The sequence below is a fragment of the Zingiber officinale genome, chromosome 5A, assembly GCF_018446385.1.
Source record: "Zingiber officinale cultivar Zhangliang chromosome 5A, Zo_v1.1, whole genome shotgun sequence".
NCBI classification, from domain to species: Eukaryota; Viridiplantae; Streptophyta; class Magnoliopsida; order Zingiberales; family Zingiberaceae; genus Zingiber; species Zingiber officinale.
The window spans coordinates 114,327,210-114,348,897 of NC_055994.1; the positions used below are offsets into that span (position 1 = coordinate 114,327,210).

A 21,688-nucleotide genomic window follows, 5' to 3' on the forward strand; every position below is an offset into this window, starting at 1 on the left:
TATGGGACACCCGAGGGACCGAAAGAACAAGTATCAAAGACAATTGTACTTTGAGCAGAAGACGCGAGCATACAAGAAGGATGACAAAAGGAGTGAATCAACAAGCTCAGTGCATTCAAGGGACGAGAGACTTGGCAGAAAAGCACGTCGATGGAGCGAGAAGGATGCACGGGAAGTAAGTGAAGGGTGCAGTGTATTCAAGGGACAAAAAGCAAGGAGGAAGATTGTTTAAGGTAATATGTGGTGAGTTGAGTTAAGTGACCTGTATTTGGGATGAAATATAGAACTCAATTTGGCGGACTCAATCGTAGTCGACTTGAGTCAAAGTTCCTAGTAACCAAAATTGGGTTTCACCAGAATGGATTCGACTGACCTATAAATGCAACAAATGTTTATCTTTGAAAAGGTTTAAAGTGACCTATTCAAGAGCTCTGATTGATTAAAACTGGATCTAGGCAACCGAAATACACATAGAGCACAAATCCAGACAAGACGATCAAGAATCCGATTTGACTATGGATCCAAGTGACCAAAATGGAGCTAAGTCATTGGGGATGGTGCCATGTCAACAACAACGAATAAAAGACTTATTCGTGGATGAGGACAACGACAAACTCAGCAAGCTCCGAGTGACCGGAATGGTCTCCAGTCGACCAAAACAATGACACATCAACAATTTTATCAGATATGGAGGCTATAAAATGGGACTAGAGGCTCGAGGGAGAATTACCACTCGAAAAGAATTGTTTAAACTGCTAGTTCTTTATAAAGCCTCTCATTCTCTATTGTATTACTACAACTTGCTATACTAGGAGGTTTCTCCATCTCCAGTCTTTAACCGAAGAGGAGAAAGATAATAGACTCTTTGTGCTTAAACCTTGGACATAGTTGTGAACCAAATAAATCTTGGTATTTATCTTGGTATTCTTGATTTTATGTTTGGCTATTTTTATATACAAACGTGTGTGTCCTTGCTAAGTATGTAGAAAGAGAAAAGTAAACATTTAAATTGCAGGTGCACTATTCACCCCTCCTGTAGCGATCTCTTCTTCTGTATCGCATGTTCAATTGGTATTAGAGCAGACCAAAAAGGATTAATCATCAAAAGAGCATCTAGATCGAGAGGTACAAATAGCGCTTGGAGAAAGATGGTCAGATCTAACATGCATCCACCTAAATTCGAAGGCGAATTCACATTATGGAACGAACAATGGAGGTATTCTTCAAAACTAATATTGACATTATGATTACCATAAAATATGGCTTTTAGTTACTTAGGTAATAAACGGAGGAGAGCTCGAAGAGCACAGACAAACGAAAAAGCAAAGGGAAAAGTTTGCTACAAACAGTAAGACAAAATGTCATCTTCTTAGTGTTTTGTCCACACAGGAGATCAACATAATCAAACCACATCAATTAGCTAAGAATTTATGGGAGAAGCAGATAGAACTACATGAAGGGACCTCTAAAGTCAAACTAGCTAAACGAAACCTAATACGAAGCAACTCAGTACCCTAAAATTAGAGAAGAATCAATGGCCAAACTACATTCGAGACCTAAGAAGATACCAACGGTATTAGACAACCTCGGAAAGACAAAGACAAACGAGGACATCCTAAGAAGTGTCATCAATGTGTTCCCAAAGATAACGCAATGGGCATTGATTCTCAATTCATTTAACATTTCAACGAACCTTGAGGTATGTATTTTAGAAGACTCCTTTTCGACTATGGAATTGCATGAATCACAGATTGTAAGTCTAGAAGAAAAAAGTATATCAAATCACGACATAACCCTAACAGCGCAAAAAGAGTGCAACTCAAATTCATCAATGGAGGGAAACCACGAAGTTTACTTGCTAAGAAAGATGAAGAAGATTTTGAATTCTAACAATTTTAACATGAAACAAGCAAGTAGGTTGCTACAGAAGAAGAAGAAGACGAAGAAGAGAATAAAAACGTAAAATGCTTCCACTATGATGGTCACATAAGGGACCAATGCCCAAAATTCAAGAAGGATGAGCAAAGAAAAGGTGAAACCAAAACAGAAGATCCAAAACCTGAAGTCAACTTGGAGAGGCACATCGTCCTCAAACGATTCTAAAGAAGAGACCAATCACAAAATCACTCGCTCTCATGGCAATCCACAATGTGTAAAAGACTCAAATAGCACCTCATCGGACGAAAGCCAAGGGAGAGCATCATCTTATGAGACTGAAGAGATAAGTAAGATACGTAATCTTCCCTCTGATAAGTTGTATGAAACTATCAAGATGCTTTCTAGATCATTATGTGAAACTAGAAATAAGTATATAGATTTAAAACTAGTAAACATAAGTTTGGAAAAAAATAATTATCATGTTCAAAATCTGTCCCAGAAAATTTATCGGTTGAAAACACAAGGTTAAGGGACAGGTAGAAACCTTAAAGTTAGCTTTAAATAAATTTTCTATTAGTTCTTCAAATCTGAACTTATTGATTAAGAACTAGAAATTTAATTTTACAAAAGAAGGATTAGGCCATAGAGGACCTAAACATAAACATAAAAACCCTAGGAGGAAATGCCGATCCCAATAATATAATCCATGAATGCCAACTATTTGACTCTGGATGGTTTATTATTGGTTGATTTATCAAAGAAACTAAAGATAGTCTGGCAATCTGTCATGATGATTAAACTCTCTTTGTCTAGAAAATAGATCTTTAATGCTTCAAGAGAATTCATGACTGCGTGTATTTCGGCATCAATGGTTGATTTTGGCGAATTGAACTTCCCACTAGCATAAGCACAGACCTTTTTTGTTGTTCTTGGGTCAAACTTGCATCTCTTCCATTTGCAAATCCCGCCCCAACCTTCCATGCAACCATCAGTTTCTAGAATGATGAAACATTCTTCAGGTGGAACTTCCCGATTCGGCAACGTCTGGATTAGTTTCTTAATTTTCTTGACCAAGGCCCAATCCTGGTTATTCATTCTCTTATCCCTAGTTGGGCTAGTCTTTGCATAAAGGGGGCTTAATAATTTTCCCAAGTTTGGAATGTAGTTTCTGGCATAATTGAGTAATCCTAGCCAGGATCGCATCCCCTTTGTAGTCTTCAGATCTTCTTCCTTAAAGTCAACAATCTTGGAAATGATGTGCGGCTGGAGTTTGATTTTGCCATTACCAAGTATCGCGCTAAGGAATTCTATTTCTTGAACTGCAATCTTCATTTTTGTTGGGCTTAGTACAAGCCCATTTATCTTGCAGACATCTAATAATTTCTTCAGGTGTTCTGCATGTTCCCTTTCATTCCGCAAGAAAACCAAGATATCATCAATGTAAACAGCGATAAATTCCTCTGTTCCCTTGAAATTGTTGTCCATCTTTCTCTGAAAGATTGTTGGTGCATTTTTTAATCCGAATAGCATGACCAACCATTCATAAAGACCATCAGGTACCCAGAATGCAGTCCATTCCACTGAGTCCGGGTGCATTGCGACTTGATGAAAATCACTTTTGAGGTCAAATTTAGAATAGATTTTACTATTACTGACCTTCCTTAAAATGGTATTGATTCCTGGGAGGCTATATTGGTCTTTGTTTGTAAGATCATTCAATCTTTTGTAGTTGAAGATCATTCTTTCTTTTCCTTTTACTTCTCTTCCAGTCTTTGGGTCAACTGTAGTTCCTGAATTTATTGTCGTCGTCCTGTGTCTGCTTTTGCTAGGACGAATGACTTTGATTTCTAATAATACCTTCATATGTTTAGAGAAAGCTTCCTTCTGTTAAGGAGTTAAGTTCTTGAGGGGCTTGTCTTCTATTGTAAAATCTGGATTCTTAATATCCAGCTGGCATATGACTTTATTTTTAGACCAATGCTCTTGAGGATTTTCTCCAATGTATCCTTGGTCTTGTAATTCCCTTAGAAGGGGTCCAAACTGTTCTTTGAATTTTTGCTGAAAAGTCCCGGTAGAGTAATGTACCATTTCCTTTATCTGAATATATTCTTCTTCTCACAATTCAAGCTCTTCAATTGCTGCGGCACAGAAGGCAAAGTGTTAATAGTAGTAAGATTCTTGTAGAAAGTTACCACATTTCCTTTGATGCGTAGTCCTCCATGCATAGCTCGTATGAAGTTACAGTCAATTATCATTTGTATGTTGTCACCAAGGATCATGGGCAAGCTATAGGTATAGGGGATCCTGAAAACGTTTACCCCTATAAACATTCTTCCTTGCTTCATTTTCATGTCTGCAGTCTGCTGTGAATTGATACCACTAAAGTTGACCACAAAGGTATTTTTTTCAAGTGATTCCACAAGTACTGATTTTTTATCTACACAGCATGTAGTGGCCCCAGTATCCAGTATAGCTTTAAGGGAAAACCTTGGTATCCCTTGAATGTCAATCTCAACTGTTAGGTTGTAAAGCATGTTTTTTACTAACCTTGGGCCTCTTATTTCTTGGGTCACAATTTCTGTGTGTTGTTTCTTCCAGGAGGACATTAGTTGTTTCTTCTATTTCCTTTCCTCTTTCTAATTGCCTGAGGTCTTCTCTTAACTCTTTTTCCAAGAGTAGCTCCTCATATTGAGACTTATAATATTGCACCTCCTTTTGAAGCCTTGCAATTTCTCCTTCACACCAGGAGATATAGTACTGTTGTTCCCTGAGTAGTTGCCTGGGGAAGAAGGGTGCTGGTGCTGATGGAGCCAGGGGAACTTCCTTGTTAAAGTAATATGGTTCGTATAGATTACATGCGGTTATTAGGCACCTTGGGCAATGAATCCTTGCCCTCTGAATAGTGGCTCTTTTAGGGAGGAAAGATCTGCTCATTATGATGCCAATCATGTTCGCAATTTAATTGCTCTTCAGGCACCTGTATCAGTGGTCTGTATCCTCCATCAATCTGTCCCAACATAAAAATAGTATTAGAACTAAGATGAAGGGTTTGGAACGACCTTTGAAGATCCTCATCATCTTCTTCTCCTTCAGAGATGCTAAAAATGGCATCACTCTGATCTTCCCCTTCTTGTACTGACATAATATCACAGTCTTCTGGGAGGTTGAGTTGCTCAAAGATGGCAACTCTTTTGATATTGCGGTGTTCATTAGGGCATTCCCTTGCAAAATGGCCCTCTTGTCTCCAAAGGTAACACTTGCATTTCTTGTTTCGGACTAGATGCTTTCTTTTCTCAATCCTTGCATGCGTCTCGTGAGGCTTTCCTTTATAAGTCTTTGATCGCCTGAGACCATACTTCTTCTGCCCTTGATTTTTATAGTAGCCAGGTATAGGTATTTGACTACAAAATGATAGATTCTTCAAGGCTCGTTTGAATGCCGCATCCTTGCATTCTTGTTCCAGGAACTTGTAAGCGAATAAAACTCGAGGGATTACTCCCACAGTTTGTGAAGACCCGATTTTGGACATGATGATGGACACTAGTGGAGATACCTTTGAAGGTTAAGTTAGGTTCAACTCCTAGAAATCTTAATACCATAAAATTGAACCCAAGTTTATGATTACTTTGTGTCATGTATAAGTTTGGATCTTAGGAATTTCGGATGTTGGGTCTAGTTAATCATATGTTTATTCTATGCTCTTCATCATGATAATTTAATGAGTCACATGTTAATTTTTTTTTTTAAAATTTTTATTCTAGTTATATCTATGTTTTTCTTGCTTTCTAACAAGATAACTTAGTGTGCTTTCTAACAAAATGACTTAGTGAGTCATATGTTAAAATTTTATGCCTATGTTTCTTTTGGTTTTATCATGATAATATAATAAGTCATGTGTTAATGCTTTTATGTAACTTGGACCTATGTTTCATGTGCTAAGCTGTAATGGTATGATGACCTTTCACCTAGCCTTTTTAATGGATGACTTTTCATCTAGCCATGGCCTTTCACCTAGCCTTTTTAATGAATGACCCTCCATCTACTTGTAACTTTCATCTAGCCATGACCTTCCACCTAGCCTGTTTAATGAATGACCCTCCATCTACTTGTAACTTCCATCTAGTCATGACCTTTTCAACTAGCCTTTTTAATGAATGACCCTCCCATCTACTTGTAACTTTCATCTAGCCATGACCTTTCACCTAGTCTTTTTAATGAATGACCCTCCATCTAGCCATCTCATCATATACCTTGGTCACCCCTTCATACCTATAAATAGCCAATGCATTGTCTTCCAAATGGACACTTAAACCTTTGTGCAAGTTTCTACACAAGTTTCGAGCCCAAGTTCAGATTAACAAGTGCAAGTTCAAGTTCCGTAAAGTTTCTATCCAAAACCGAAGAAATTTCTGACCAAGTGGGTTTTTCGTTTCGAGTATAGCTGCGGAATATGTTTACATTTCATCATTTTATATTACAAATTCATTTCTTTTTATTTCAAGATGCACTGTTATGACTCAAGTTAGATATGGTAAAGGGAATTTCTAAAAATATGATAAGATATGACAAGTTATGGCCCTGAAAAGGTGGGTAATAATAATCGATATATCAGTAATACCATGGAAAATAAAATGATTAACAATGCTATGTTTTTATTAAGTTATGTTTCTGTCATGAATTCTGAATGTCTTGCTAAAAGTATATGTTTTCGATTAAGTTATATTTCTATCATGAATTTCGAATGTCTTGCTATGTTTTCAATTATGTTATGTTTCTGTCATGAATTCTGAATGTCTTGTTAAAAGTATATGTTTTCGATTAAGTTATGTTTCGTCATGTTTGATGAAATATGTTTTTGTCATGAATTCCGAATGTCTTGCTATGTTTTATATTCTGTCGTGCTATGTTCAGTCGATCCCACTTACTGAGTGTTTTCCCAAGCACTCACCCCCCTTACTCTCATCCCCAGATAAAGACGATAAAGACGAGGAACAAGTCGAAAAGGAGGAGCAAGAGATATTTTGGGGTTGGTAATCAAGACGTGTCCAAGTGATTCGTCCTTTTAGTTCATGTTATCTTTATTTGTATGCTTTCGCTTTTGGATTGTAAAGACAATATTTTCATTATATTATTACTGGTTTGGTATGCACTTTATGAGGCTTGTTGTTTTCGAGTATTTATATTCGCGAGCAACGCCGGTGTCACGTGCCTAGGTCACGGGGCATGACATAGTTAGTCCTGGATTCCAAGGTCGTTTAGCATTTTAAGCCAAAATTTCTCAGAAAGTTCTGGTCTGGCATACATTCTTCTCGTCTTTGCTGCAACCCTCATGTAGTCATTCATGTATTGAATAATATTTTTAACTTTGTCGCATGAGAGTTTTTCCAAATCTCTATAAGAGGCGTCTTGAATTGTTGTAGATCCTTGGGCAGGATCTTCTGATGAGAAAACCCTTCGTATTTGGGATATTATATTTTGAGTTCCTTCTCTACCATCACCAATATTGACCAGGGCTTTATATTTCATTGGATAACTCATCCGCCATTAGATCCATGTGATCTTCTCGATTTCCCCAAGTAGATTTTCCATATATTCTATTTTACCTCTTGGATCCGTAAAGGCTTGTCCTGCAATATGATTTTTTGTAATGGATTCCCATCTTAAAAAGGCATCATCAAAGAGGCCTAGCTATTCTGGTATAATAAACATAGCTCCTCCTTGCTGTTGTGCAGATGGAAGTGTCCACAATTCATTATTGTGTCCACCCCTGAATCTTGTTTTGGGTGGTTGTTGTTCATAGATAGGTTGTGATCTGGATGGTTGGGGATCTGCTCTTACCGGCGGGTATCCAAGTGGTCCCATAGCAGTATCCTCCGGAGGCCTGTATGGAGATATTACTGTACTGGTGGAGTAAATTTGCTATTCCTCCTCAATTTGTACAGCTTCTTCCAAACGCCTGAGGGTAGGGTACTCAAGTCTAGACGCTACCAGGAGTGTGGCCTTCCTTCCACCGCCTTCCATGGCGAATGGATTAGTCCATTCGTTTTCATCGTTGTCGCTATAGGAGTCCCACTTAGGAGCATCATTGTTGCCGTCTGCAGGCTCTAGATAAGGCTCTATAAGACTGGCGACGTACTGGATGTGTTCGAGAAAGTTATCCGCGGGCTCAGAATCATCTATGGAAAGGTCCTCGGACTGAGGTGTAGAGGCCCACGGGCTTACATCCCCTGTAAGGTTTTCCATAGGATCATCTGGGGAGGATCCTTTCTCAAAAAGCATCGCGATAGCGTGCTTCTCCTTTGGTAGTAGTTTGTTAAATATGGCTAGGTTTTGTACAGGTGTTGTATCAGTTGAGCCAAATCCTGCTACGCCCCGTTGAGTCTTTGATAAAATTGGGACTGGTATGATGTCCAAGAGAATTATTTTTTCAAAGATTATTTGAGCTATGCAGTCTCCTTGATAAATGTAGACCTTTTGATCTGAATGATTAAAAGTAAGAACTTTGATTTCGCCTCTATAATCGCAATCAATGACTCCTGCTCCCACATCGATTCCTAGTTTATATGTTGCTCCAGATCGTGAGGCTATGCGCCCGTAGGATCCCAAGGGAATTTCCAGGCTAAGCCACATTGAGACTAAGGCTCGCCCTCTGGGCTCTATAACGCATGTCCTGTCAACCGCCAAGTCAAAGTCGGCTGCACCAAAGGTCTTTCTTTGTAGCATAGTTGCCGTTTCTAAGAGTTGGTGCACTAATATATAAGGAAATTCTTCAGAAGTGGAGGCTTCTTGTTCTCCTTGTTCCTCCTCCTCATAAGAGAAAACGCCAAGTTGTCTTTCAATTAATACAGCCAGAGTGTGGAAAGAGCAAACTTCCTCTTCATCACTTTGGATTTCTTCATCCTTTTGATTATAATGAGGAGGCTGGCTGGTACTAGCTGCCACATAGTTAGAGAAGCTTGGCGAAATTCTTCCATCCATAAGATTACGGCTATTCACCTTGGATGGTTGCATCGGCATGGAGATTTGGGAGGGTTGTAAGATCCAGTTTGATCCTTGAAGGGTTGTTGTGGAATAACGCCTTCCTAGGAGAGCCCGAACACCATGGCTTGTTAAATAGTCAACAACTCCTTACACTTCATATGCGAAGCCTACGTTCGATGTGTTAGAAAGTCTCCCCACCATGCCTCTTGTAATAAGGAGATTTGCTTCTCCATGCTACCATTGCTCGTATCCTTTTGTAAGGATAGAGATCAGTATATTTCTAAAAAAATCTCCAACTGTTAGCATAATATCTGGAATAATGTATACCAGTTGGCTTCCCTTGGTTAAATCAACCTCCATTGTGGCAAGGATGGACTGATCTCCAAGCCATCTATTGTCTCTAAAGACAATTAAGGCCATTACACCTTCCTCCTGCCTGTGCAAAGTTTGTATGCATACCTGGAGGATGCCCATATGAATATATTGCATTCCGCTACGTTGGAGTTGATGAAAACTTCCTTCTTGTATAAAGTTTCTATCCACTTGGCTCCCTTCAGTCACAAGTAGCGGTTCTTCAGAGCGATGTACATAAACACGGTGATGAGCATCGTCTCTTCTTGAATGATAGAGGACTTCTGCAGATACAATGGATGCTCGCTCCTGCATAGACAACCACAATTGTTCCTAAGGATCAATTTGTAGTTCCAGGGTTTGTACCGGTGTTGATCCTCTTGCTAGGCGTATGCCTAACCTTCTTGCTGCCTGTTGCATGTTATGGAGCCTTCTTTGGTTCCTTCGGTACTCCCTAATTTGATCTTCAAATAAAGGAGTTGTAGAGGAAGAAGTAGATGGCTGCCCAACTATTGTTCTTGTGTCCATTACTACTTCACCTTCGCCTGTTCTTCCTTTAATATTTTATAAGGATCTTTAAAGACGCGAAGCTTACCTCTAGCTTCCTTGGGCTTGTCTGCTGGCCTAAAGAAAAATTTTTGAGCTTGTCAACCAAGTCGTCTTGTATTGAGGTCGTCTGTACACCTTTCTTAGTTTGCTCAAGAATAGTCTTTAAGTCAGCTTGTATGTCCTTCAAGGCTTCTGCTATCTGGGTTAATAGCTAAAGGTGTGTGTTATTCTGCTTGATAATTGCAGAATTCCTAGATGTTGGTCCTTGGAAATCGCTGGGTCATGCGAACCCTACGGCGGGAGATTCAATCTGCTCTGTCGCCTTGACTGCTTCTTTGTAAGCAACTGTGTTCCTTGTTGGAACATAATTGCTCATGAAGTTGTCCACTTTTCAAGTTTTAAGAGCAAGGTCTCCACTCTTTTGAGCTTCCTGCTAAGTTCTTCTGTGAGTCTTAGAGCTTCCCTTTCAACAAGTTTTGGTTGCTCTGTTATGTCAGCGACCAGCCCACGAACCTCCTGCTTTGTTAGAGGTTTATTTTCTGTATATACAATTGTTAAGTTTCTCAAAGAACCCTTTAATTCAAAAAATTCTTCTTCAAGGTTTTAACACTTTTCAAGAAGTTCTTCAGATTAACTTTTGACGATAGGCAAGTTCTGTCGTAAATTACTGCAAGCTTATTAGCAAGTTGTTTTGTGGTAACTCTATCAATAGAAGCAAGGTCAAGATACTCTAGGTTGGATGTTCTAGAATTTTTATACCAGTCCTGTATAGATTTTTCCCAAATTTCAGACATAAATTACGATCATAGTTTAGAGCTATAGGGCAGGGCAGTTCCTCTCCGAGTTTTGCTCACACAGGTGTGCCCTTGGACTTACTTCGGCCTCCTTGCCTTATTGCCAAGTTAGGGTCTGTTCTTTTGCATTACTCGGTTTGCATAATACTAACAATCCTAGTTGCCGTAAAAGTATAACCGTAAAAATTATTACCTGGAACAAGGGGGTACATGAAATCATAGAAATCCTTCCCTTTTGTATCCTGACCTTGGAGGCTTAGGCTACCATGGTCATCTTTTCAACATTGCTAAGGAATATTAATAATTGGGCATTAGCTAATCATGACCCTCAATCAGTCGATTATACACACTGAACATATAGAAAAAACTATCACTTTGTTAAAGAGAGAGTACAATTTAATAACATTATCACCTTATTTGTCAAGTAGCAAATTGCTAACCAAATTGTTAAATAGATTTGTAACAAGTTGAAGTTTTACAAAATATTAAATCTAGCTTAAGGAAGTGTTATGTGTTTGTAGGTTCATATGTAAATACATATATATTGTAGGGATGTATTTGTAATATTTCTTATTTCTTAATATCATCTATATATAGGTAGATGGGGTCTTTTATCGAATGAATAATTTTCCTGACAAAAATAAAAATTATCTCTTATTTCCATACTCGATCTTCATCCTATCCCACTTCATCAACTTTCGACACATTAACATATAATATAGTAGCCATCATAATTTAAAATCTAGAATCGTGGAGTGGTTATGGTCCCAAAACAAAACAATACGGTTTCAGTATCGTATCGTGTTGAGTATTTTTTAAATATAAATATATTAACTAAAAATCAAAAAATATCTAAATATTTAAAAATAAAAGATATAAAAAATAAAAATAAAATAATTATATATATATATATAAGCATATTTAAATTATCTCAATCATAGTTAGAAGTTGATTAACAATATCAACCTAAGTTTATTATTAAAGCCTAAGTTAAAATGTTCGTTGTTCCTTGTTCTGTGATGACTGTGAGCATGCGAAGCGTCCGGCTCACGTGACGCGTTCGAACCGGTGGCTAGGCTTCTACAATGAATCCGAACACTTCGTCGGGCTCATGCGACAAGTTCGGATGCATCTCCAAGCACGCATGACGCATCCGGATGCATCGTCGGGCCCACTGATGCGTCGCAGCGTGCTAGCATTGTGTCGGTGCCGATCTATGGGCGTTACGAGATGTTTTGCCCATATCAGGCGAAATAGCTCAAGATTTTAATCTATGGTAGCCATACATAATATTCAAATCTATTTTCATAAATGTCAAATTTTGTACAATTTTCTATATTATCAAATAAGGATTCCATACTAATTGCTAAAAGGTAAAATGTTCAGTTGGATAAAAGGCTAGCAAATTTTATCATCGTTTTTCTATGAACTTAAATATATTAAAATAGTTCGGTTCATAGTCTTTTTCTCTAACACTCAATTCTGTCTCACAGTTACAAAAACTATTTCACTATTCCTTGGAAAGGAACACTTGGTTGTATCTATCTACAATGTAAATGAAGGGCCTTACATAATTGCAACTGATGCAATGCATCTATTTAAATTACACATTGAAACCCTTATTAGTTTATCCAAAATGGTAATCTACTTCTAGATAACAGAACTGATGCAAAAGCAACAAAAAAATACACCTTTAGTTGCATAAATAAGCACTTAAAAGATAAATTATATCAGTTATCTAATCTGGAGAAGAAATCAGCTAAAGAAAGATTGTGCAAATCAAGTAACAAATAGGTCTTCCATCATAAATATTTAGGCAACCATGGTAATTTTAGATGAGAAAACAGCTTATTTTTCTATCAAGCAAAAAAGGACTTGCCTACTGCCTCAGATGGAGTGATTGGGAAGTCCGACACTACACCATCAACTGAGAAGAAACCGTTGTCGATAAAATAGTGGTACTCTACCAATGGATCATAGCTATAGTTGTAGCTAAACAGATTATCATTTGCGAAATCTGATGCATAAATCTCCAACCCAGCACTGTGAGCATCAGCCACAATAGATTTAAAAGGAAGCAGATAATTGTCATTCGAAACTGGCCAAATGTAATTCTTTGGTACAAGTATTCCAGAAGCAAAGGTCTTAATATATGTGAGATTTTTCAAGAGAGAGGCATATGTCAGGTTGGTAGATGGTTCTATGCCTTCAGCAAGAAAGCGGAAAATGAGCTTTGTTGTGGTGTTCCTAAATCTGTGTTCTATGCCACTAAGAAAAAGCAACTCTGGTGAAGACAAGTAGTTCACAACAACATGCTTTATCACAGAAAGAACATAGCTTCTCATGCTCAATTTGTGCTGCCTGTAGAAATTATCATGCTGCATATGGAATAGACGATCATAGAATTTAGATGGATATTATCCCTACTGTGGATCTTTCATATCAAGAAATGTTTGATAAGTTAAATGAACATAAGTGATGCTAAAAATAGGCTAACCTGTATATTTAACCAAATTCCAAGGGGGCTTATTCTTCTCAAATCAAAGACAGTAAGTATGGATCCTTGGGAGTCAAAGTTGGGTGTCCGTGAATAAATCGCTTGGGTCACTGTTCAAGGTATGAAGCATGAGCATATTGACCAATCATGAATGAAAGAGCATAATAATATATAGAGAGAGAGAGACATGTCATATTCATGCACTGTTACTAGGTTAGAGCAGTGTATTTGAATGACATCATATACACATATTGTAACTTGTACATAACTCAATAAGCATATGCGAATATCTAATATTACTTACCACCATATTGCTCAAATCATGAATAATGTGTTCCATTAGGAGGACTAGTTATTTTAAATCTTATAAATTTCCATGAAATAATAATTTTGATAAAATACTAATTCTTATTAAAGTATTATTCATCTTACCCTTTATAGTTACCTTTTACACCATTCAAAGAAAATTATATTTCATACTATTCCATTCTCCAAGAAATCCATATTCCTAGTAAGTTAGACAAATTAAGGGGGGAATAGACAGAAAAAGACATATGAGTTTGATAAATCAATGTGGTATTGGGTTCGTCTCAATACGAAGTAACAACCTAATGTTGGGCCCAATTGGCCAATAGTGCCCTGCAAACCTTAACTTAGGTTTAAGATTCGTTTTCCATAACGTTTGTATTTGTGACGGGTAAAATTTTACAATAGAAAATTTCATGAGTGAAGTAGTTCAAAACCTAGGAGATGTCGTAGGTTGAGTTTGAAGAATGTGAAAGACCTATAGTCTTGTAGTGAAAAGAGTTTTCTTCTCAATGAGTGCTTTTTAATGTTGGAGGAACATTAGACACTAGAGATGAGTTTTTTTTTTTTTTTTTTGCTTTCCTCAAGTGGTAGTTGGGAGACGAGTCTAGGAAGCATTAAGAGCTCCCTTATAAGGTGTGGGTAGAGGATTAGCCTAAATGTTTATTACACCTTTTTCTCATATTATATACGCTTGGATTGCCTCGAAGAAATAGGCTTATAGTGAACCACATTAGTTGTGTTTGTTTTTCTCTGTGTTATGCTATTCTACTGAGACTGAGATTACATCATGTTCATTTGTGATGGAGGTTATTTTGCATTCTAGAGACATCATTTTATTTAGATGAACAATCACATCTAGTAATCTTAGACACTTATGATCATAATAGGTTGAATAGGACAAGCATCCAAGTGGGTTCGGACAACCCAAATGAGTCGAGCGAGCCAAGTTTCAAGCAAATTCAGACGAGCTAAGTGGGAAAAGTAGTAAGCTAGGATCGAGCTAGCAAAGTTGGATGGATCAGTGGACTGCCGAGGTGGATAGAGAAGGTCTGTCAACTATTAATAAGGTGGAGCAAACAAGGTGCATGAAATAAAAATGGACACATTAGATAGGCACAGCCTATAAAATTGAATAAGCTGATAGGTATAGCCGACCTAAATTGATCGATGGGCCAAGTGGCCTAGGTGGATGAGCAAATCAAGCGAAGTGGATTAACAAAACAGGCCACGCAGACTGGAAAGGCTAGCAATCTTTGATACAATGTGTTAGACAATCTGGGACCCAATTAGTGGTTAGCTATGCCAGACAAATTAGGAAAATAAATGAACCAATAGGTCAAGGAACCAAACAAGTCAAGTAGGGCAAAGGGAATTGGCAAGTTAGGCGGATGGATTAGTAGATCTAATAAATCGAGCAAACACAATGAACCAGGTGTTCTTGGGTATTGAGCAAGTTGGATGAAATATTATTTACTGGGATATTTTACTATTGTATAGACTATTCATTGTCAAATACTTAGATATTCCAAAAAATTAAACATAACTTGAATACCCCATTTATTTCGTTCCATAAATCAAACTATGGACTACATGTTCTTTGTCCCAATTATTCCTTAGAAATAACTCATTCCTTGACAATTCCATTGCATGAACAAAGTGCATCAAAAAGGTGGTTGTTGGGAGAATCACACATTCCTCTTTATTTGGCTTCAACTAGACAAGGAAGTTCTTATTATCTTGTATTAAGGAGAGAGGGAGTTCACACTAATATTTCCAAATTTTTACTGAGAGCTCATTGACCTGGTTATGATGATATCAATCAAAAGGCTCAGGAGGTATGGTGATTATAAGGCCAAAGAAAACCAGATCTGGTTATTTCATATGATAGCAAGGGTCTCTAAACTCAGGTTACAGAAATTTCAACTGTAGATTTTGTCTCATTATCAGAGCATCTACAGAACAACTGTAAGTCCATCCAAAAAGGTGGTTGAAGAATATTCACCTCTTGAGAGGCAAAAAAATAACTAAATAAAAATAAGACATGTAGGCATAAAGAAGAAGATAATGAGGGAAGTATAACAGTGAACAGGAAGATGAACAAGGGAAGAATAACAATGAATAAGAAGATGAATGAGGGAAGTATAGCAATCCAATTCTAGTGTAAGGATTGTGGTTTCAAGTGTCAATGGGTTTTAGTTGACATGGCCATCGAAATCTGTCATTCTAGACACCAACTAATATCAATATTATGCCAACATGAATAAATGTTGTCACCTGTGCTGACACAATTCAATGGTACCTGAGATAGGGCCTGTGTCGATCAGTACTCTCCCAAAATGGCTGACATATAACTTCCCATCATTCATACTTCTATTTAAACGTAAGATGACTATAAAATTAAAATTCATTTAACTTGATATCAGCACACTTTGAATCATGTCGAATGTGAGATGGTACTGAAAATGATCATTTTGGGCTGGAGACCAAAACTTTTGCACAAAATGATACTTAACCTTGCCAGACATTCCTTATTGGCCTATGTTTCATCCACTGCATTTGGGTTTAGTATCCTAGCCTATCAATGGGTAAGGAGGGAGAATACTCGTAGAAACCAATGAATAAATATCCAATTGGAAATGATATATTCGGGACAGCAGTAGAAATCTTAAAGTAATCTTTAGGGTATCTATTAATTCTGGCTAGACAGAACAATTGAATGAAAGCCCACATGACAGAGCTAATTATTCTCAACCCTGAAGATCTGTGGCATCAATAGATTAAGGAAGCAGCAAAGAGTAATAGAGGTGAGTGATCTATACTAAGCAACTACGACAAAGATTTTCTGCATACCCATTAAAACATCTAACTCCAATGACATTGGAGTTATAATTCCATCTAAGTCAAATTCATAGTGTTGTAACTCGTGAGGTGACGCAATGACTGTTAACCAAGGAAAAGGAAAGGAATGAGTTTGGTACTTATGTCAACATGATTGACAAGAACAAGGGTAAGAGACCACTGCAAAAAAAAAGAAGTTAGATGACAATCATTGAAAGACATGTTGAAAACTATAAATAATCAAGATACACAATTAAGGGGAACTCACAATGCGGCATAAGCAAGAATTTGCACTTGCAGACAATGAGATAGACTTGGTCAGTTGGACTCCAGAGAAGAGTAGCTCCAATAGTTTATGACACACAAAAAAGTTTCAATGTTGAAAGAGATTCAACTCATAGGTGAAGTAGTGGATATTTAGATTAGACACAAAAAGCATTAAATCAAATGATAAGGATAAGCCATGTTCAACATGAAGAATTTGAAGGGTGTCTATCTAATAATCCTATGAGATGTCATCATCTCAAGGGTTGACTACCTACTCAACCATTACTCATTCATATTGGTGCAATCAGCCCAAGGTAGTTCCCTGTTACTCATTCGTATTGGTGTAATTGACCCCAAGTAGTTTCAGTACAACCTTGGGTTTTGATGTTTGGGCAAAGAGTTTAAGGTCGACCTTACTTTGTGATTTAATATATGAATGATTATGTTGGGGACTTGGTGAATTTACACATGGAAACGACTTGGCCCAACCAAGATCATGATTACCCAATGGCTCAAACTTTGTGAAGATCAAAGAAGGATAGTATGAGATATCATGCAAGACGATGAGCGTTAGAGTATAATTGTGCATGAGTAGCAGACTATGTAAATAGAGTGTGAAGGATGGCACAGAAAGAGAGCTAAGGGCTGGGTGCATCTGAGGACAAAAAATTTAATGGGGAGATGGTTGAGGCAGACTACATAAGCAAAGCATGAAGGATAGATTGAGGAGTGAGCTGACAGTTTAGTGCATTCAAGGGATGATAAAGCTTAACATGAGACAGCTCGATGCCAAAAACTAGTTGTATGGTGCACTGACAGCTAAAAGCAAATGTACTTGTGCCAGGGTAATCTCAACTTAGGCAGGCTTGCTCATTAAATTGGTCACAATCAACAGATTAGTTTATTGTAGAAGTTCTTAAGTTGATTGATGATTGAGTCAAGTGGTAATCAACTTAAACACAAATAGAATGAAGCCTCTCCGGAGACAAGTTGACTAATCGATCAATCTCGTGACTGTGACTAGTCGATAGTTAAACTTCGATAAAGCAATTGTCGAAGGATATGATCAAGATCCACTAGAACATGAGTAGACTAATCAATTGATCGGCGCCAACACAGTAGGATCGAATAAAAGTTTCATTTAATAGAAGAGGCTATTTTAAGGGTTCCAATGGCAGCAAAAAAAAGAACAACAAAACATATTTAATGGTGATACTTTGATTTTTATTAATGCTTTTGTGTTAACCCTAGAAACTCTATTGTAAGCCTCTTTGTGCTATCTTTTTGTAAGCATCTTTGTATTATCATTTTTTAATTTTTTTTGTGCCATCTTTGATCAACTTGTAAGAGGTTTCTCCACCTCCGGTGTTGTCATAAAGTATAAAGTATAGACGATTCCGAGAGTGATCCACCAAAGAATCATAGGCAATGGAGTAGGAACATGAGAACTATCGAACTATGTTAAAAGTCTATGTTTGCATTGTGGTATATTTGTATTTGCTTTGATTTCCACTGCTAATGTTTTTGTTGTGACCTTTCTAAGATTGCAACAAAACTAGATCCCTTTTCTAATCACAAGCACGAAAAGAAACGTGTTCTAATAGGTGGCATCGGAGCTAAGTTTGCTCCTTTGCAGATTAATTGCCAAAAAAAGCATCAAAAGGGATGGCCAAATCAAGCATCACCAATGTTTGAAGAAGAATTTTCCATGTGAAAGCAAAAAAACAGAGGTATTCTTTAGAACTGGTTTTGAATTAATGCTAATCACGAAACACAATTTTGAGATGTCTAATGACAGAGTATTGAAAAAATTCTCACATAATTTTATTCATGAACAAAAGACACACTTTTATACAATGGGAATTAATAAAATAAGGAAAGATTAATTAAAGGAAAAAACTATTCTACTAAAAAAAAATATTCTAAATCAAATCAATCTCATTGATTATATTCTTTTCACCTATGATTTTATTGACTTTCCACAAGGAAAGATTTGATTATTTCCTACACTCCCCCTCAAGCGTGACTATAGATATTGATGAGACCAAGCTTGCCTTGAAGAAACTTATGAGCTTGTTCAGATAATCCTTTAGTAAGAAGATCAGCTAGTTGGCGAGACGTAGGAATATATTCAATAATGGCTTCATCCACCTTTCCTCTAATAAAATGAGGATCAACCTCTACATGTTTAATCCAATTGTGATGCTAATACCTGACTTATTATCACATGGAGTAGCACACTATCTTCAAACTGAATTTTTAAGTCTTTCATCACTCTTTTGATCTAGATGAGTTCACAAATTCCATGAGTCTAGCTCTATATTTAGCTTCAACACTACTTCTTACAACCACAAATTCTTTTTTGCTACATCATGTCACTAAATTCCCCCATACTATCATGCAATACCCAGAAGTTGACTTTCTATTATCAATTGATCCTGCCTAATCTGCATTAGTGTATGCACACACTCTTCTATCTTCAGTTTTTGCAAAGAACAAGTCTTTCCCAAGAGTTTGTTTCAACTATCTTAAGATTTTATATACTGCATTCATATAACCTTGGCATGATAAGTACATATACTAACTTACTAGGCTAACTACAAAGGCAATATATGGGCGTGTATGTGAGAGATAGATGAGTTTTTCAATAAAGAGAAATAAATATCCAAGCTAGGCTACCTAATACCCAAGCTAGGCTAGTGCCTAAGCATGGGCCAAGGCAATCAACATTAAAATAATAGAAAATAAGTAAGAGAAATAAATTAAATTAAAAATAAGTAATTTTAATGTATACGCATGACAATTATATCCTTAATCATCAAAAGGATTTACAATCACAAATAAACAAGTTCAAATTGATAAGTACAAACTAAACACATAAACACAAAAAAAAATTATATTATACATTATAACCAAGAAAACAAACATCGCGATAAAATATAAAATATAAAATATAATAGTTCATAGCCATCAGTTCAAACTGCAAAGAAAACACACAGCTAGTTTATAATTAATGTTATTCTGCCAAAATATAGATAAGATAAATAGTGTTAAATAGACAAATAACTTACAAAAAAAAAGTTTTTTCTTCAAACCTACTTGGACTGCCTAAACAAACCCCTTGGGCCACCTAGCCTAGCTAGGTGGTCCATCTAGGGCGTTTTTCAAAAGAGCATCCTAACAATAAGGCTGCCTAGGTATTAGGCAAAATGACCCCTTAGTGAAATCACATAGGAAACCATCTAGGACTCTTTTAAAAACTATGCTCTAAAATTATCAAATTTTACAGTATAAATGCAAATATGATTAAGCAAGAATGGAGAAAGAGTTCAAGAACTTGTGGGCATTAACACATTTTTCTATGGTTGAAAATAAAAGCTAAAATCAACAACTTTAATACTTACATGAAACCGGTGCTAAATCAGTGAAATTATAGTCAACAGAGAACCAGCCTACTGTTTTAACACCATTAACCCAATAAGTTCTTCTCCCGTTTGGGTAGTAATATGTGATATCTGTGCAATTATCTAACTTTATATCTGGGAGACAAATTCCAACACCATCTTTAGTCAATTGCACATCACACCACAAAATTGTATCCTTTGAACTGGAAGCATTCACAAAACTGTAGGCATTGATGCTGGAATCAGGAAACAATCCAGAAAACCCTCCCTTGGCTATTATTGCAGGAGCATTACCTGAATTGTTAAAAAAACATCTTCCATTAACAGAAATTAAAGATTTTGATAGTGAAACATGTAGCTGCAATGATAGCTGTGTATAGTTGGTTAAAACACGTAAAGGCAACCAGATTACAGATATATAGGCTAGCATTTTTGCTGTTAATTGGGTCATCTACCATACAATAAGGAGATTGAGACAGGAAAAAACAAGTTTAAACCTGATACCTCCAAGGGATAAATATTTCAAGAAGAATGATGTGAAACAATACAAGTAGTGTCTTAAATTTGACATCTTTGTTTGACCCACCCAGGGACATAATTAGGACTTGACCTCTTCTTTTCCGACGTTTCAAAGGCCAAAATCTATTCCCGTAAATCTCATATATTTAATTTGATACTATCCACATAACCATGTCAATAATCTCCTAATGGTAAAAATCGTAGTCAATAATAATAAACAAGTTTTTACATTTATGCATCCATGGCGATGAATGAGAGCTTCGTGTCAACAAAGCACGCAGGCAAAATAATTTATGACAGAAAAAAAAATGCGATGATTGAGAAACAACCTCATACTAGCAATTCTTTTCTATAAATAATGTCATAGATGCAAGAGCGAAACTTTTTAAAACCAAAATTCAAACAAAAGTTTGTTTTTTAAGGAAAACAAAGGGTTTAAAGAACAATATCGTGGATAGCAATCTTCAGAACTACACCAAAAAAGATCCCGCCTTCCATAACTAGAACCAAGAGGGGAAAGGGCAAAGTAAGTAACCGCTCAAGGTTCGCCAGGCTGAGGATTTCTGGGCGCAGGCGAGCCCCAACCACTGCAGGATGAGGAAACCCACGAGCGAGGAAGTGGCACGCCGTCCAGCGGCGGAGCTTCTCCTGCTCCCCATTTTACAGACCAGCTGTAGCTCGCACCTGCACGCAGCGGGCATAGAATGATCGAAACGGATAACTGCTCTCCCTTCGCAGCGGTGCTCAGTAAGTCCGAAAGACTGGCAACGAGTCAACAACGTTGAGTCGGATTTTATCGGAACAACAATCTCGACTTCTTGTTTGTCTAGTCTGAATTTTCACGCCTGCCTTCGCTTTCCCGCGCCGAGGACGCCACAGATTGCAACGCGCGGCTGCGGGTCCTGCAACCCACTTGTAATCCATCCCCCTCTTTTGAATTTAATTGAGCTTTTGATTTACCAAAAGCAGAGCTCGACTCGTCTACTCTCCCCCCTCCCTCACTCCCCTGATCAGGCCTCCAGGCTAAGAGAAGGCAGAGGGTAGATGTGCCGTATCAAAAGGCATCGTGTTTTTTTAGAGCAAACGGGGATAATACTCCTTCTATGCGGTCGGGGGGCATTTTGCCTTTAGTAATGATGTTTTTTGAATTGACTGGGGCGAAACGTGGGACCCAACTATCCGTTCGAGATTAATCGAATTGGAAAATCTAAATATTTAATATAAAAAATAATATTAATCAGCCATTTTGGATTACACCGATTATGCTGCAAAATTTGGGAAAATCCAAGTTAAGAGGTCAG

The 21,688-nt window shown here is 37.3% G+C and overlaps 1 protein-coding gene across 1 annotated transcript in view; it reads right to left on the reverse strand.

Moving 5' to 3' along the window:
* LOC121981415 (glycerophosphodiester phosphodiesterase GDPDL4-like) overlaps positions 1 to 21,479 on the reverse strand; it is a 59,764-nt gene extending 38,285 nt beyond the window's left edge. The window contains exons 1-4 of the mRNA XM_042533926.1: positions 20,923 to 21,479; positions 19,869 to 20,162; positions 13,051 to 13,160; positions 12,433 to 12,931 (exon numbers count right to left, since the gene is read on the reverse strand). Coding sequence (XP_042389860.1) covers positions 12,433 to 12,931; positions 13,051 to 13,160; positions 19,869 to 20,162; positions 20,923 to 21,088 — 1,069 coding nt within the window. The 5' untranslated portion in view covers positions 21,089 to 21,479. The remainder of the gene's footprint in view (positions 1 to 12,432; positions 12,932 to 13,050; positions 13,161 to 19,868; positions 20,163 to 20,922) is intronic.
* Between the last annotated feature and the right edge of the window lie 209 nt (positions 21,480 to 21,688).